The sequence below is a fragment of the Sturnus vulgaris genome, chromosome Z (genome assembly GCF_052056855.1).
Source record: "Sturnus vulgaris isolate bStuVul1 chromosome Z, bStuVul1.hap1, whole genome shotgun sequence".
Classification (NCBI taxonomy): domain Eukaryota; kingdom Metazoa; phylum Chordata; class Aves; order Passeriformes; family Sturnidae; genus Sturnus; species Sturnus vulgaris.
In genome coordinates this window covers 6,114,882-6,131,659 of record NC_142283.1, presented here as the reverse complement: position 1 = coordinate 6,131,659, position 16,778 = coordinate 6,114,882, and the positions used below count along the sequence as shown (strand labels likewise).

The 16,778-nt window shown below is 38.6% G+C and overlaps 1 protein-coding gene across 1 annotated transcript in view; it reads left to right on the top strand.

The window, feature by feature from the left end:
* Window positions 1-16,778, top strand: part of MEGF10 (multiple EGF like domains 10) — an 82,613-nt gene that overhangs the window by 7,798 nt on the left and 58,037 nt on the right. The window contains exons 2-4 of the mRNA XM_088155891.1: window positions 10,868-10,999; window positions 13,653-13,754; window positions 14,429-14,529. Of these exons, the coding sequence (XP_088012017.1) occupies window positions 10,884-10,999; window positions 13,653-13,754; window positions 14,429-14,529 (319 nt within the window). The 5' untranslated portion in view covers window positions 10,868-10,883. The remainder of the gene's footprint in view (window positions 1-10,867; window positions 11,000-13,652; window positions 13,755-14,428; window positions 14,530-16,778) is intronic.

Genomic DNA, 16,778 nt, shown 5'->3' with positions numbered 1-16,778 from the left:
TGACTATGGATCAATTTCAGAAAAGAGATTTTTGTTTGGCTTGCTGACTGAAGTAATGAGATGCAGGGAGGAAATGCCTTTTCTCATCTAGCAATGAGACAAGTTGTGAAGAAAGTTTGAGGTTGTTGCTGCTGCCTCTTGTTCTGCACAAGGGAGTTTTTTGGAATTAAGTAGAAATCCATTGCATCCACTCCAAAAATGTCTAGTGCCACTGAGTAACGTTTGTGTAGCCTGCCTTCTAGATACACACTTTAAACTTTATCTTCTTCTCTTGTGGGAGTCTCTCAATAGACTTTTGAAAATTACCCTGCTTTCTGTTACATGACCCATCTCCAGAGAAATAGCAAAGCTTTAGTACACTGAGGTTTTCTCTTAGGCATATATGTGTGTTTTTCTTCATTGCTGTTTCCAACAAGAACACCCGTGGGAAACATGAGCAAAAAAGCAGACTACAAGAGGGCATTATTGATATCTTCAGAGGTGACCCAAATCTGTAAAAAAAAATTCTCTCAGTCATGACATTGGGTGTGGTGGTTCTCTTGTAAGTGTTCAGGAACCAGAAGTCTGTATTTCATTATTTGCTACACCCAGTTAGTACCATAAGCACAATGCTCATGTCATTGCCATCGTGGCAGAATATAAAACTGGAGGCATGGGTCCTGAGAGTGGGTTGCAAATGGAAATTAACAGACCTAAATTCTGTTCTCAGCTCTCCTGTTGACCTGTTTAGTGAAACAAGATGAAACACTTAAACTGGAGCCGAATGCTTTTGATGTACAGAGTGGTTATTAAGAGTAGCCTCAAGAACAAAAGGCCTTGCAGTGTTAGAAGAAGTGTTGTAGATCTTGTAGGGAGTTATGCCAATTAAAATACTGTATGTGAAATTATTACATAATGTGTATCTAAAATAAATGTGCTTAAATGACTGCTGTCTTTTTCTGTACTCACTAGGTTGAGAGAAAACAGATATTTGCAAAAGAAAAGAGATCTCAAATTAGAGAGCCATGTGGAAACTTCTTGTACCCCCTTGTAGTGTGGAGCAGCCTTGAACTCCTGAGAGCACAACAAAAACCTTCCAAAAGTGACAAAGAGCATCTGCCCTGGCTTGTCTCACCCATTGGGGCAGACTCCTTCCAAAAAACAGTCACTTGCTCTCCTGGAGGGGGAGACTTAGAGTGTCCCAGTCTGCCCTCCAGAGAGAAGCAAGATTTATACATGGATTAGTTCAGTGGACAGCTGACAGGTTGGTCAGGCTTGCCCAGCCTATGGTGGACAGTTTTGCTTCAGCTTCCAGCACAGAAGTATCCTTCTGCCTTTCAGGAGAGGATGCAATTGGTGTTGGTGCAGTTTTTGTTGCTCTTCCACACATACGTTTAGCTTTCTTTGCATTCTCTGGAGCAGCAGAGAGAATTGGTAAGGAAGGTCAAATAATCCCTTGCTCCTTACTGGGTGAAGTGGATGTAACGTAGTTTTCAGCAATACTGCAGCTGGCCTGTCTGTCTTCATGCTTACAATAGCAACATACATTTCTGCGCTCCTGGTAGAAAGCCTGTGTGAAATTGGAAAAAAGAAGTTAGTTGAGGGACAAAGTGTCATTTTGCCATGTCAGGACAGTAGATGCTAAGAGTTTGGGTTCTAGAGCCAAAAGAAAATCAGCTGGGCGTAAAACCAGTTATTGGCCAGCTCAAGATAGCTCAGGCTTTCATCAAGTGTCATGATCCGTGGATTTCAGAGAAAGGCAGTTCCTAAGTTCAGGTTTCATGACAAGTTTCCAAGCAGATCAGAGTGCCCAATCCATTTTTGGTCTTCCTAGGAGCTCCCTCACTGTGATTGTCCAGTCCCTCTGCAAATGCTGTGCTGTTTGTCACTGACCCTCCAGGCAAAATAAGGCAGCAAATGCACCACAGAATATGCTATTTCATGTGGTGCAATTTCCAAATTCTGGATGGCTTACATCTGTCATCTCTTAATGAGAGATGACACATTTACACATTCAGATAACCACTGCCCTTCCTTCTGAAAATAAGGACTGCTTTTAATTTAAGAAAGGAACAAAAAAATAAAATAAAAGAGGCACAATTTGCAATACTTACTTAAATTTTTGATGAATGACCGAATCAAGGGCAACTTTCCTGTAGTTATAACTGAGAGGCAGCAGAAGCTGTAACAGAGATGCTGCTAGTGCCAGTTGGGCTATAAGTCTACTTTACAAAGTTTGCCTGTTTTCTGGCACAGTCTCTGACACATACACTCCAGTCAATCAAAGTAAAGTGCCTAATAACAGATGTGGCAATTAAGCTGAAGAATTCTGTCTCTCTCGTTTAATTCTTATTACAGAGAATAACAGAGTACCTCATTAAACCCACCATCATAGAGATTTTTTTTTTAATTTGGCATACAAATGTCAGCAAAAATTAGATCTCTGAATAGAGTGCCTTGTTACTAAAGGTGCTTTGTCAGACAATAATATGAACAGACCATTTTTGTGTGACAAATATGTGCTTGTGCTACTGCTATCCTTTTGCATACTGCAAAGAGGTACAGGCTTAAAGAAGTCAACATGTGCCGTGAAGGATATTTCGTTGGATTTAGGGCTTTGTGTTCAAGTTGACAAAAACATGGTCTCGATTCTTCTGGGTTCAAATTAGACTGCCCTCAACTGAAATCAGCAGCAGGCATTAGAAAAGGTTTCAGATAATCTGTAACCCAGGTAAATTAGCACATTAAAGTAAGAGAAATTTTCTTGAAAAACACTATTAATTGCAACCTAAAAATGTTGTCCTCTGATTGTTGGAGCTTCTAAGGCATTTGGCATCATTAGTTTCTTCTACTGATGTATTGGGCACTCGTTCTAAAAAGCCCCCTGATTCATCATTAGACAAAATTAATTTAATAGCTTGATGATTTGAGGTGCCCTAAAATTTATGATAAGAGAAAATTGATACTGATATAAATCAGAACAGAAAGTTTTGCTATGAAATTACTCTGTTAATATAAAAGGCAAAAAATACAAAGTTGTTTACTTGGTCATTCTTAGAAAGAATCTTCTTTTTTACTGCCTGCCACAAGTGTTGGTAGCAATTTTATTTCTTGGAGGTTTTATTTATTCACTAAAGCACAGCATCTTGTCCTACAGTTTCAGCTGATACTCTAGGAGTGTATGGAACTAGTTTGTGCCTGTGTACATTCACCTGCATGTTTAAATATCCTCATTTGCAGAAAACTTGCAGATATCCCTGGCCCCTGGCAAAGTTTAATTTCTCTCCAGGAATTTTTATTTTTTCTTTGCTAGCATATAGGGATACTAAATACTAGAATTCCACAACTGCAAACATGGTTTTAAATTTGTATTAATGTTTATGGAGAATGTAGTGTGTTTAAGCCAGTTACTGTGAAAACATTATTTGCATGTTGCTCACTCTATAGACCTCTTGAAATTGTGTTGTTATCTCTGTGAAAGTTCTTCAAGGCAGAAGTTCTTCAACACTTAAATAAAGATAGGATTTATCATTTGTCCCTTTAATTGTGGGTTTGTTAAAAAAAAAAAAAGGAATTAACCAGCCACTTTGAGTTTTGAATTACGTTCTTCCGTTTTCCCCTTTGAGTGCAGTAATACTACATCCATTCCAACCTCTGCAAATAAGCAAAATCAAAGATAGACGTGAGTGAACGAACTGCCAAAGGAAACACTTTTACGTTCCCCATTCTTCTGCTAAAATGTTTTGAATTTTCTTTGTAGGGTGGTGATAGTGTGTGATGCTTTGTGCAGTGAATCACAGATGCTTTGATTGCTGGAGGTGGAAAAACTGATCTGTAATGCATTGAAATGTTTCAGAAGATGTTAAGGGGAAATGGCATCAGAATTAATTAATTTTGGTTTTTAAAGCAGATCATTTGGAAAGTGAAATTTGTAAACTGTGATAAATATTGGTGTAAATCATGAACTCAGGAGCTAGCTGGAAAGACTACTTTATTTTCTACTGGGTGTTACATGCTAAATGGCATTTCACTAGATGATTTACAAGGACAAAAGTCCTGAAGCAGAGTTGCCAGCAAATTTTTTCACGAGTTATAGCATCTTGTTAGCAGCTAGAAGTTACAAACAAATGCAGGAGTTCATGTCTGATTTTCATAATGAAAGGGTCCAGTGAAAGGCTATGACAAGTGCAGGGATCTGCAGACTGAAGAATTTTACTACTGATAACAGAGGCTGTGTCTAGGAAAGGGAAGAATCTAATGTATGGTGAAAAGTTATGTGGAAAAAAACCCCATGCATTTGATAGGGGAGGGACAGAAACAGAGGCTGTCTTTGAGGAGGGCTGAAAAGCAGAAGACTTTTAAAGGAAGGTGGGCACATTTGGAATTGATCCTAAATTGCATAGGAAGCTGAAGTAATTACCTGAGTCTTTTGATTATACTCTTTTATATCCTGGCAATAAACTGAAAGTGACAGAGTGTCTGGAAGGCTGGTAATAGGAAAAGAAGGGGTCACAGAAACTTGGTTCAAAAGAGGGTAAAACCATGAATGATAATTTCCATAGCTGTGGAACCAGGTCATTGATGTATTTAGGCAACCACAGGATTGTCCCAGGGAACTTGTCAGCAACCACAAAGTTTTCACAGTAACATCCGCAAGTCCAGTGTCCTTTTTTTATGATTCCCATTAGGAAAAAAAAAAGTGTCATAAATCTATATGGTATATGGCTGGGGGACTACAATAAAAGTTAGGTACTTTTGGTATCTTTGTAATGTAACTCTATAATAAAGCTTTCATGCATGTTAGTAAGACCTAATTTCAGAAATAATTCTCCTTAAACACATGCATTCAGCCATTTTTACTTAATCTTGGAGTCATCACCTGTACTCTTACAATAGACAGAGGGTTAATAAATAATAAAATAAATAAATAATAGGGTTAATGTGAAGAAATGTTTCAGTAAGGAACACATTATTTGAAATAATAGTTTTAAATATATTAATTAAGAAAAAAGAAAGGGGGAAGAGGGGAAAAAAAGCAGAGGGGGATATTAATCTTGTCTCAAGCCTGTATTGTATAGACTATATTAAATTAAATGTTATTTGCCTTTTCTGCTGAGAACTAATGGTTATCTCCCAACATCCACCTTGGGAAAGATGCCTGGGGCTGAGAGGTGCCATCTGTGTATGGGTCTGACATAGTTTTTTATGTTTCACCTGAAATCTCCTGTGTAAAAGAAATATATCAGGATTTATATTCAAGGTGCTATTTCATCTTCTCAAAGTGAACTTTTCAGAAACTTCAGTTTGGATTCTGCACTGGTTTGGATTCTGCAGTTATAGCTGTCTTTATTTGGTAATTTTTCATCCGAGTGGAAAAAAAATGGGGGCAGCATATTTAACCAAAGGGTTTTTGTTAACAGCTCAACCTGCTAGCTCCCCATGGAAATAATGTTTAAACATACAATACCATGGGCTATAGGTAACCTTAATGGTTCAGCACCTATACTTGCTATCTACCTGAAAAAACCCAAGATACTTGCAAGTGAAAGGGCCTAATTTAGCAGACAATGAGAGCTACAGTGAAGTGACCCCATGTTTATGATGTTTGGCAGCCTTCCTCTGAGGAATAATAAAGGAATAATAATAAATCTCCAAAGTATCTGGCATGCTGGTATTTGTCTTTACCATGCCTCCTTGCCTTGTGCAGACTGTCTTTTCGTGCCCTTTCCATGCTAATTTAAGGGAGGACTGGTAAGTGGATATATGGTCCCTGCCAGCTTCCCAGCTTCAGAAACTCTCACTCAATGGCAGTAAGTGAAGTCAGCAGGCCAAAGAGAATCTTGCTTTTCAAGAGGACAGTTCCTGGAGGAAACTCTCATGTGATCTTTTGCAGTAAGAGCAGGTCTTGTAAAAGATACTGCAGAGTCCTTGAGGACTTTGTTGCAATATTCCTGTGCTTTTGGGTCTTTGCTGCAGCATGATCCATGCTATCCAGCCACCCATTCCATCTGAAACTGTGTGGCATTAGTGGTGCAAATCCACATATTTGCTGGGTGGTAAAGTTCTGTGTTTCCTCCCATGTTTGCAATTACCTTATTTCACTCCATGCTTATAATTACAATCCAAGAGGTTGTTTGATGTTTAGAAAACAATGTGCTGTGTGACAGCTCCCAACCTCTCCAGGTTTCCACCAGAAAATGTTTAAGTGGAAAAAAAATACAAAAATACAATTTAACTCCAAAATTTACTCCAGTTTATAGTTTTAATATATTTTCAAGGGTGCTCTCTGTTATTTAAGGTCAGGTCATGTATTATTTCATTTATATTTAGTAGGAATGATAGAGAGATGCATTCTGTGAAATTCCAGTATTAATTAAAGGACTGTGATGCTATAGCTTTCAAAACTGGTAATTCCATCACTCAGGGGAAAATAAAGCCTGGTCTCCTCCAGACTTGTGCATTACCACTGGATTCTCTGGAACTCCACAATTCAAGACTTCTTCCTCTCTCTTGATTCCAGTTTAAGTGACTAATAAAGTAACAAGTTATTAGGCATGAATCCAGAACACACAGACAAACACTGTGATTACATATACCCAGTTCTCTTAGGAGCCTCTAATTAAAGTGAGACTGGAAAATAAAAATGATCTAATCTAATAACTAAAGAAAAATGGTAATTGATTACTGATTTCTTTTTCTTAGCAACGCAACTTGAAAAAAGTAGCAACATATCTGTCTCCATCCATCTGTTCCAGCACACTCAGCCTCTGATTTGGTCATTCTTCAGACACAGTCTAAATAAGTTGTTTTTCCCCACATCACAAGCTTAGCCCATCTTCAACACCTTTAGACTCTCCAGATGTGTTTCTGTTTCACAGTGAGGTTTGAAAGCAAAGCAGCACAAGTGAGGAGAGTCAGATCTGGTTAAGCTGCATCAAGAAGGGCTCTCATAATCTCTGATCATGGAGGGTGTGAAAGTTTAGGGCACTTCGGTTTAGGGCACTACTGGGTTATCGTTTAGCAAACTCTCATGCTGGCCGTGCAGATCTCACACATTTTCTGTCAGGCAGAGTCTCAGCCCTGCCAGCTTGGTCTGTCCTGAACTGCCCATGACAGTGACAGTCAGTGCTGCCTTTGGAGTGACGTGTTTTGAGGATTTGGGAAAAGATCAGTCGGGGTCCATTTGCTGTGGCTGTGCATCTTCAGCCAGCCTAGGGTCTGTGTGATAATGCTCCTAATACAGGTTGTTTTCTATTTGCTTTATAAGTGAGATTTCATGTGACAGACTAATTTACTGATTTCCAAAGGGAAAATGCCTTCTGCTCTACATCCATTAATTCTCTAATGTAATCAATAAAAGCAATCAGTTGTGGGTTTTGTGTTGTTTTTTTGTTTTGGTTTTTTTTTTTTCCATGAGACATAACACAGGATTAATCATCATTGACAAGATTAGGTCAGATTCAAATTTTGCTCTGCCTGACATCAGTCATGAGAGATGTTTTTATAAGCAAATTGTGTCCCTAGTAGAGGAGGTGAGCCTCAGGAGTGACAAGTGTTATAGAAAAGACTCTGTAGTCTTTTCTATACCAAGCAAACAATTCTTCACTGAAAAATGTTTAGAAAAAGTCTTATCTCACGTGGAGCTGTAATTTCCAGTTGCAGTCACCAAGTCTGTGTGGGGTGCTCTGGAGAGAGTGGAGGCAAGGACACCTGCAAGGTGCTCTGCACAGATGAATGGCTTTGTGGTTTACAGTTCAGTCTGAAATGTCAAGAAAACTGTGATGGACAGATAGAAGATGTTTTTTGAAGTAGCACTTGCTGTACATGCAGGTTGATACCGTGTCAGTGCAATTAAGAATAGCCCATGGGTTTGCAGCTCAGAAAACGTTTTGAGGTCCCTGTGCCCTGTCACTGCAGAAAGGCAGGAATGAATGCTGTAAAACCTTGGAGATGCCAAGGACAGAGTAGGAAAGGTTCTCACTACTCTGGAGTTTGTCTTCTCACTAAATGGTGTGTTCCTGCTGCTTTTTTCCTGTTTCAATGGTAAAAATGCTTTTGCACCAGTGATGGAAAGCTGCATCAGCATTTCCCTTGGTCTTGGGTCCATTATGTCATGTTAGCAACTGTGTTGTACTATTCTCTGTTGCTCAGGCAGTTCTAATCCTGGTTCATTCTCTGGCAGCATTTGATTTTGCTGACCAAAAAATATTTGTTTGCAGCCTTGAGCAACCTTCGCTTGTTTTATGGTGTCCATCATACCTTCCCCTGCTCCCCTAGTTCCACCTGTATTTATTTACCTTTTATTACAACAAATCTGAGGGAGATGTGTGCCCTCAGTTTTGCCTGTGGCTCTGCTCTGGGTGGGTGGAGAGATTAATTTTTTTGTATGTTGCATGTCTTAATTTTCACCTCATAAAGAAGAAGAATTCTTTTGCCTTTTTTCTAGGTATCTGCTCTTTCTCTGGTTTTGATCCTGAACTCTACAGGGGAAAAAAAACCCCTAAACTAAATAAAAACTGTCAACACAGTTGGTAGTGGCAAAGAAAGTGCCTAAAAATCTTAGATATTGGGTGTTAATGGTTAACTATCTGTATTTCTATAGTTCACCTTCAGGATTTTTCATCAGCTTACTAGTGAGAGAAATGAAATTCATGTAGTTTTTCAATTTAAATGTGTATTAGGGGAGTGCCTGTAATTTATGGGAGCCTATTTTGTACACCTGTTACACCATTTTAAAATGAGCTTGTTAGTAATTATAATAAACCTTGGGGTGATCAGGTTTATTTTTTAATATGACTGTTATTGATTGTCTGATTTTTATATAATAGATATATAACGAGATAAATTTCCTTAATTAGTTTCTAGAGATTTAGGGAAGTACTCTACAGTTGTTTCGTGCAGCTACACTGCTTTCCTGTTAAACTTTTTAAATCATAGTCCTGGATTAAAGCTGAGAGAAGCAGAGAAGTCTGACCTGAACAGACACTGGACCTGCCTTAAAGTTCCTACCTGAAAATAGGAATAAAGATACAGCTTTTTCAACAAGAGATTTTGCCTCAAATGCTGTAGAAGAAGCCAACAGGCAATAAGATTTTATTGTTGTGTTGTGGAAGGAAGTCCTGGTGATGAAACACCAAGGATTAGCTTAAATTTGTTGGTTTTTTTTCTGTCTCATGTATATACTCATTTGCACAGGGAAGGCATTCCTCAAAATGAACATTTTTAGTACTTAAACTACAGGTTCTGTGTACATGTAGGTAATGAAAATACCCTTGTGTTATTGGGTGAGATAATTTGAGTAATATATGAAAAGTGACTCTCTGAACAGTTTTTCTTGGTGCAAACCATAGGCAGCTAGAATTAAATGAGTCATCTACATCTTTTATTGCTAATATCAACACTTCAGCAATGCTAATCAGCTGTACTGATTTTCTGTTTTGATTTTCCTCAATAATTAAGCAAAAGATCTGGAATGCAATCAAGTTTTACTCTAGGGGGGTTCATGCAAATTTTTTCTTACTTTATTTTAAATTTTGTTAAATGTATCCTGCAAAAGGAAAGTTGCTGAACCTGAGAATAAAAGGAAAAAAAAATAGGAAATACCATTTACGGTCTGCTTAATCAGAGTGAGTATTTTCAATGAAATCACCACTTCACTGCAGTTATTAGCTGAAAATACAGCTGCTCTTTAAATAACTGCACATTGACTACTTTGCTGCATGCAGAGAAATAGTTATAGACCATGAAATATCTTTCAGCAGCCTGACTTTCCAAGAACAATTGAGCAAAATGAGATCATCACTATATCCTCAAATTCCTTAAATATAATAGTTTCTTCTTGTGAGCATTTTTATGTTGACTTCTGAAGTAATGGTTAAGTAAGACTATTTTGTCTCTTTTTTTCCATGGCCCTGCAATATTTTTTTTCTCATAAAGTGATGATGTAATTAGCTTTATTCTGTTCCATAATATTTAAATTAGGAAATTTCTAATTCTGGGTTAATTTACTTCGTTTAAAATATTTGTATTAAATCAAACATATTTATTAGAAATTATTTTCTCATTATACTACAGATCAGACTCAAGGATCTAATTTTTTTTATCTCTGTAGCCACATATTGTCAGAATTGGTGTGTAAGTGAGGAAATAAGGTCAAATGTTCACTGAAACAGAAATGTAGCCTAAGTCATTACAATTAAATTACATGTTAATAGCATTCATTCCAGCATTTGTGGATTAATGACCAGTTGGATTAAGAGTGTTTTAGCATGCAAATTAAAATAATTTGCTTAGTCAAAGTTAGGATAATCTTCTTAGACTTTCATGTTACTACAACAGCTTTTTTTAATGAACGTTTATTCTGTTTGGACACTCTACAGCCAGCTGAGGAGGGGGAATTAAATGTTGGGGATTCAGGTTTAAAGAGCAGTGACAGTGCAGGGTGACATGTGAGGCTGTGTTGGCCATGGGGAGCATGGGGAGGCACAAACCCTTCCTGAAAATGAGGGACGTGCAGGGCTCCTGGTGCTGTGTCACAGCTGAGCCACTCTGCTCTTGAGGCCTTGAGCAAGTGCCAGCCTTTATTCCAAACCTCAGCTCTGGCTCTCAGAGTGGGCAGAGGCTGGCTGAGCACACCCAGCCTGGGTGGCTGCAGCTGGAGGGGACAGCAGGACCCCTGAGGTGCAGTTTGTCCAGCAGCTGACCTCATGTGAAACTGCTCCATTTGGGTTCTTCTTCCAAAATGGGCAGGGTGTTGCTGCTGCTGGGCAAGCAGTGTGTGTTCCCTGAAGTGCCTCTTTCTTTAGGCTGACTCCAGATGGGTCAACATTATTAGCTACTTTATATTCTGTATGGTATTATTAAAGTATTAATTTTCTTTTTCTCACAGTCATCTCTTTGGAAAGATGATTCTTCATTTCAACTCCGTTTTTGGTTTCCCTGTCATACTCCTGTACCACTGGATGGGTTCAACTGTGTCCTTGAATCTGGAAGATCCCAATGTGTGTAGCCACTGGGAAAGGTAATACTTTCCTTTTGGAAAAACAAGTGACATAAATTCCAGTGTAATAATTTTGCTTTGCTTTATTTGGCACACTTTGGAGCCTTTTAGCTGTGTTTAAAAAGGAGGTAAAGAATTCACTTTACTGCATGGGCAGGTGAGTTAATGGATAAGTAAAGAGATCATTTAACAGTGGGCTGAAATGCATCTTTGCATTGGGGGTTGGATGCAAAAAACCGCTGCAGTGGTACTAGCAATCATACACAACCACCTGGTTACAAGAGGTGAGTAAAAATAGCTCTTTCCAATTTAGGTGAAAAGAAGTTTTACATATGCAAAATATAATTAACCATATTGGAATTTGGCCAAATTTGATTATGCTGATTCTCTCCTATTCAGCACTCACAGGATCTGAATTAAGATTTGTTGTTTAATTATTTTGATGAGGTTCAAAAATTTATAACATGCAAAATGAAATTCGTCATCAATGTAGTCGATCTGTTTGTTCATCCAATTTCATGGGAATTGCAGAATGCCACAATGGGCTGGAGAGGTTGAGCCTCAAACATCTGCTGAACTTCTTTACTTGTGTAAAGGTTATGGTTGTGGAAACAAAACTTCTAGTCTCATTATAACTGTTATGCCTGCAATTCATCAGCTGGTCTGTGAGAAAATCTTAATTTTCACTGTTCACTTGAGGACATCAGGATTTCCTGCGCTTAATGTAAAAGTGTGTTTTATGCTGAATCATGGGGAGTGCTGCTGAGCCACTGTACATTTATTTGTGATTGTTAAGGCTGAACCTTTACAAAGAAAATGGAAACTTGTATTTACTTTTTTATAAAGTCTCTCTATTAACAAAAAACCAAATACAACACTTAAGGACTTTGCTTGGGAATTTGCCTGAGCTTCATGTGAAGCATTTAGCACCTCTGCCTCAGCTGCTGTATACAGTTTATACAACAATGTGTATATGAAGTAGTCACCATATTAAATACCTGTTCATAGTAGTCAGGCATTTATCTACAATATTACTGGATACTGTCCAATATTGTGTGTGCTTTGTTCACAGTTTTTGTAGATACAATTGTTTTGTGGGGAAGCAACAACATAGTGAAAGCAAAATGGGAAAGAAACCTCAAATATAGCTATTGACACTGCATAATATAACTTAAAACAAGCTAATCAAAGTCTGCAGGAGGAAAAATATACCGAAAAATGCATCTAGCAAGCATGCCCACTTTGTTGCTTTTTTCCTTCTTGTCCTGTGTCTCAGGAAAGGGGCAGAGCTCCAAATAAACTTAGTGAAACATTTGTGCTGCTGCCCAAAGCAGGTGATGAAGGGACAGAAGTATGAAAGGGCAAAGCCCCAGACAAAAGCTCTTGTCTGCCACTATCAGTATTGTATGTTTTAAAGGAAAAATAAGCCTCAGTCAGTACTAAAATGATCTTTACAAATGAACTGCAAGAAGGGGTAGAGCGTGCCCTGCCTCAGAGTAAGAGCACAGAGCTTCAGGCAAGCGCCAGCATCCCACTGATATTTTGTTGGGCTGGGACAGCTGGGTGGATTAGGGCTGCTTGCCTTCATGCAGGAAAACAGGGAGTAGGGTGTGTGCATTTAGGGGTGAGTGGCTCTGGATGTGCTTCCCCTGGTAGATGGTGACAGCAGGATGAGGCCACTGTGGCTGTCACCCAGCAGTAGGGGCTCAGGGGTCAGAGGGTGTGAGTGGAAGTGAGGGGGAGCTGGGCAGTCCTGGGAATCAGTCCTGCAGCAGGAGCTTGCCACGCATTCCTCTATTTTCAAGCTCCCTTGTGCAATCCATGGCTGGCTGCCAGCACAAGCAGCCTCTCAAAGAGTTTTCTAGGATGATTCAATATTTTCCCCTTTTGCGACAGGGCTCTGCTCCTCTTGCCCTGCTGGTAGCTTTGGAGGCTCTCAGTGTGGATTTGTTTCTAGGACACTGTACAATTGTGTAATTTGGCAAAAAATAATGGTAGGATTTAGTATAGTATTTCTGGGGATGTGGTGTGGGTGGTTCTCAGTTAAAAATTATCCAGTAAGCAAAAGAAGGTATGTTTTTCAGTATTCGTTACTTTCTGATTGCTGAATGGATTGTTTGGTGGTATGTCTGTAATACAATTTTTCTGTAATTACTTCTCAGGTGTATTTCTGTGTTAACACTCACTTAGTCTAAATGCACTGGATGTCTTGCTATAGGCCCAGATACAGTTTTTACAAGAAATTTCTCAGAAAGTTCTATTTTCCTATTTTGAGTGGTAGCAGAAGAAACCTCATTTTCTGGCTCCTTAACTAGTTGTCCAGTTACCCAGTTGCATTAATAAACGTTTCCACAGGAGAACACATACACGTTACTTCCATTTGCTGCCTATTTGAGATACAGGTGTTCTGGTTTTTAAAAATTTAGACTAACATTTCTTATCTTTAATGTTGAGTCGTGAAATGTCATCAAATATGTTACACAGTAAAAACATGATGAGTCCCTGCATGCTTCTTTTTATTTGCAAGTTTTCTGTCTCACTTTTTTAGACATGAGTATTTTGATATATATTTATTCCATTCTGTAACAGGACTCTATAAAAGACGTAATTAAATGAGACTGTACTAAAAGGACTTGCCTGATGATCTCCCTTTTTTTTCTCTCTCTCTCCCCAGTTACTCAGTCACAGTGCAAGAGTCATATCCACATCCTTTTGATCAGATCTACTACACCAGTTGTACTGACATCCTGAACTGGTTCAAGTGCACACGACACAGGTGATGCATAAATCCTAATATTGTCAATTTGCTGATATTGTTAAGATTCTTGATTCACAATCAAGCATGATATGTAGGATTTTTTAGCTGTAGTCCAGCTTATCTAACTTTGATCAACTGGAAGATGCCTGTCTAAACACTGTCACATACATTTTATTAGCAGGTTGGGGTGAACCATCCCACGGAGTGCTAACAGAAAACAAACATGGGGAAAACTAAATTCTCCAGACCTTAGAAGGTGTGTTTGTTCAGAGATATTCACAGGGACCCCTTGCTGCTTGCAGTGTTGTGTTCTGAGGCAAGTAAGTGTATGCTTGTGGAAAGAAAAGTAAAAAGATTTGTTAAAGAAACTTCCTGTGCAAGCAGAAAGCAAGCAAGAGTTGAATGATTAAAAACTGGTGACATCTGTAAAGAGCATTTTCCTCAGAGGAATATGCCCATAAGTATGAACCATCACAAGTGAAAAAGTCCCCATTCTTTTCCCGCTTTCTGATCACCCATGAACCTAAGGCATGCCAGGAATCCCCTTGGACTCTTGAATTTGGCAGCAGATAAATCAAGACCACTTGAAGCATTTTTTCCTTGTTTCTATGACACCTGAATGGTTTTTAAAATTTATATCCTCTCTTGTGTGTGAACCAAGGTATGTGACAAACACTCCTTCCTCTCTTTAGGATCAGTTACCGTACTGCCTACAGACATGGTGAGAAAACGATGTACAGGCGCAAATCGCAGTGCTGCCCTGGATTCTATGAGAGCAGGGAAATGTGTGTCCGTAAGTTCAGCTTTTCTTTTCTTTCTTGGCTTGGAAATTCCATGCAGCCATCACTGTGCTGGTGTGACTCCCCTCAGATGGTGACTGGTGGAGGCTGAGCTGCAGGAACTCAAGTTACTCATCAGTGATGCATGTGCAGCTCTCACTGAAGCCAGTTGGAGTTCTGTAGATGCAGATGACAGGATCATGGAATTTCAGATGTCTAAATGGCCAGCCTTAATGTGGGTCTGACTAAGGATCACGTGGAAAATGTACAGTGCAAGCATCAGTGCGTTTTCCTACACACTAAATAAACACAAGGTTTAAAACCCTGAGGGAAGTGGAAGACTTTGCTGCTTGGGACAGACCCCAGCAGATCCTCATGCTGAACCTCTCTTGGAGATACAGAGCTCTGTAACAGCTGTTTGGAGGTCTCAGCACCTTCTTTGGACGGCACCCATTTCTGTCTCCTCATCTAACCCAAAATTGGGGAAATTTGTATCTGGGTTGTCTGGCAGCAACCTTGGCTCAGTTCTTTCTCTTGTGTGGCCTTGTACAGGCCTAGGAAGGCCTTAAAATGGCATTTGTTAAGAACGTTTGTTCTTAAGAACATTTGAGAATGTTAAGAATGTTTACGTCCTGGAATCTGAAAAAAAGGCTTTTATTCAAAATATTTTCTGCACGTGCAAAAGCAAGGACAAAGTATTTTTTAAAAAAATTATTTATCTGATATCAGATTGGCAATTATTTTAGCCTTTTTGTTTGTAATATGTGTATATTAGACTTACAAGAACCATTTCCTGACTACATTTGGTTATTATACAGCATGTATGAATAATGACATTTAATTTTTTTATTTGGTAGCATACTTCTTAAGGTGTGTTACAGTTTGACCCATCATGCGATGACAAGTGTGATGGTGACTCTCTTACATGACTACAGCTTTAGACAGCAATAGCATATGTTGTAAATTTACTGTGTTAACACAATGATATTGAGAACCTGAAAAATTCCATTGTCCAAATACCATTGGACATACTACTTTTTCCTGTTACTACGTAAAAATATGCCTGATAATGATACTCAGGACATACCTGTTCTGACTTCTGAAATGATTGTGGAATGCCTCAGACTTTAAATTATGTGAAAATAAAGATCCTTCATTATAGCTGAGTTTGCATTTATTTGACCTTGGAGGAAAGAAAGACCTTCAGTTTCCATGATCTTCAGCTGGAACATTTCAATTACTGCAGTTTTATTTTCCATGCAGTGTGGACTGTTTTGTTTATGTAGTGGAAGGATGTAAGATGCCTCTACAAGGCTAAAATCTTTGTGGTGCTGTTGATATTTTGTTGTTTGTTTGTTCCTTTATTTGACTTCTCAGTTTAGAAAGGTAAATTAGAAAAGTCTGCTGCTAGATGATTTTGGTATGACTCGACACTGCATGAATTGAAATTTCATTGTTTCGTCTCAAAAATAATAGGAGTGTGTATTTTATTAGTTGTACCATTTCATTTTGTCTTCAGGTGGGTTGACAAGAGATTGTATTTTAATTTTAAATCCAACTTATATGGAGTCAGTACTTGGACAGTTTTATAGGAGTGCAGATATCTTGATAATAAGTACTAATTAACTTCCGCTAAAAAAGACTGCTTTGTGCTGTCCTCATGAAACTTCTGTTTATAGAGGATATAAATAATATATCAGTTTCTCACCTCTGTCTTTATTATTGCCAGTACCTCTGTAGAACAGTAGGTCAAGTGGACCTCACATTGTTATTTTTACTCTTAAACATTTTGGTGCATGTAGCAATGTTTAGACCTGATGCACTTTCTGAGACTATCTGAATGCAGTTTATATGCAGATACAAAGGCAGAACAATAATTCTGTGAAGTTCTGTAAAGGAGCTTACTCCTGGCCTTAGCAACTCTACCCCAGGCTGAGTGATTGCCTAAATTTCTTATTTATTCCAAAGAATTTCCTGCCACTTGCCTGCTACTATCTGTGGCAAGCCCTAGGAGATTTGGCATATGGATGCTAGGCTTAGCTACAGACTAGAAACTTTTTCAAAATGTGCCTTTTTGTTTTTTTAAGCATGTTTCTGGAAAGAAAGATTTCAAAAGTTTTAATACATTTTCTAGTGGCTTTCTTGTAGATGGACACACAAGCAAAGGTTGATTGTTCCTGGCAGCTTGAACATTAACCTCACTTAGTTTTTAACATTGCAGTACATTTCTTAAGAACTTTAGTGGAGAGCTATGCCAGTTGAA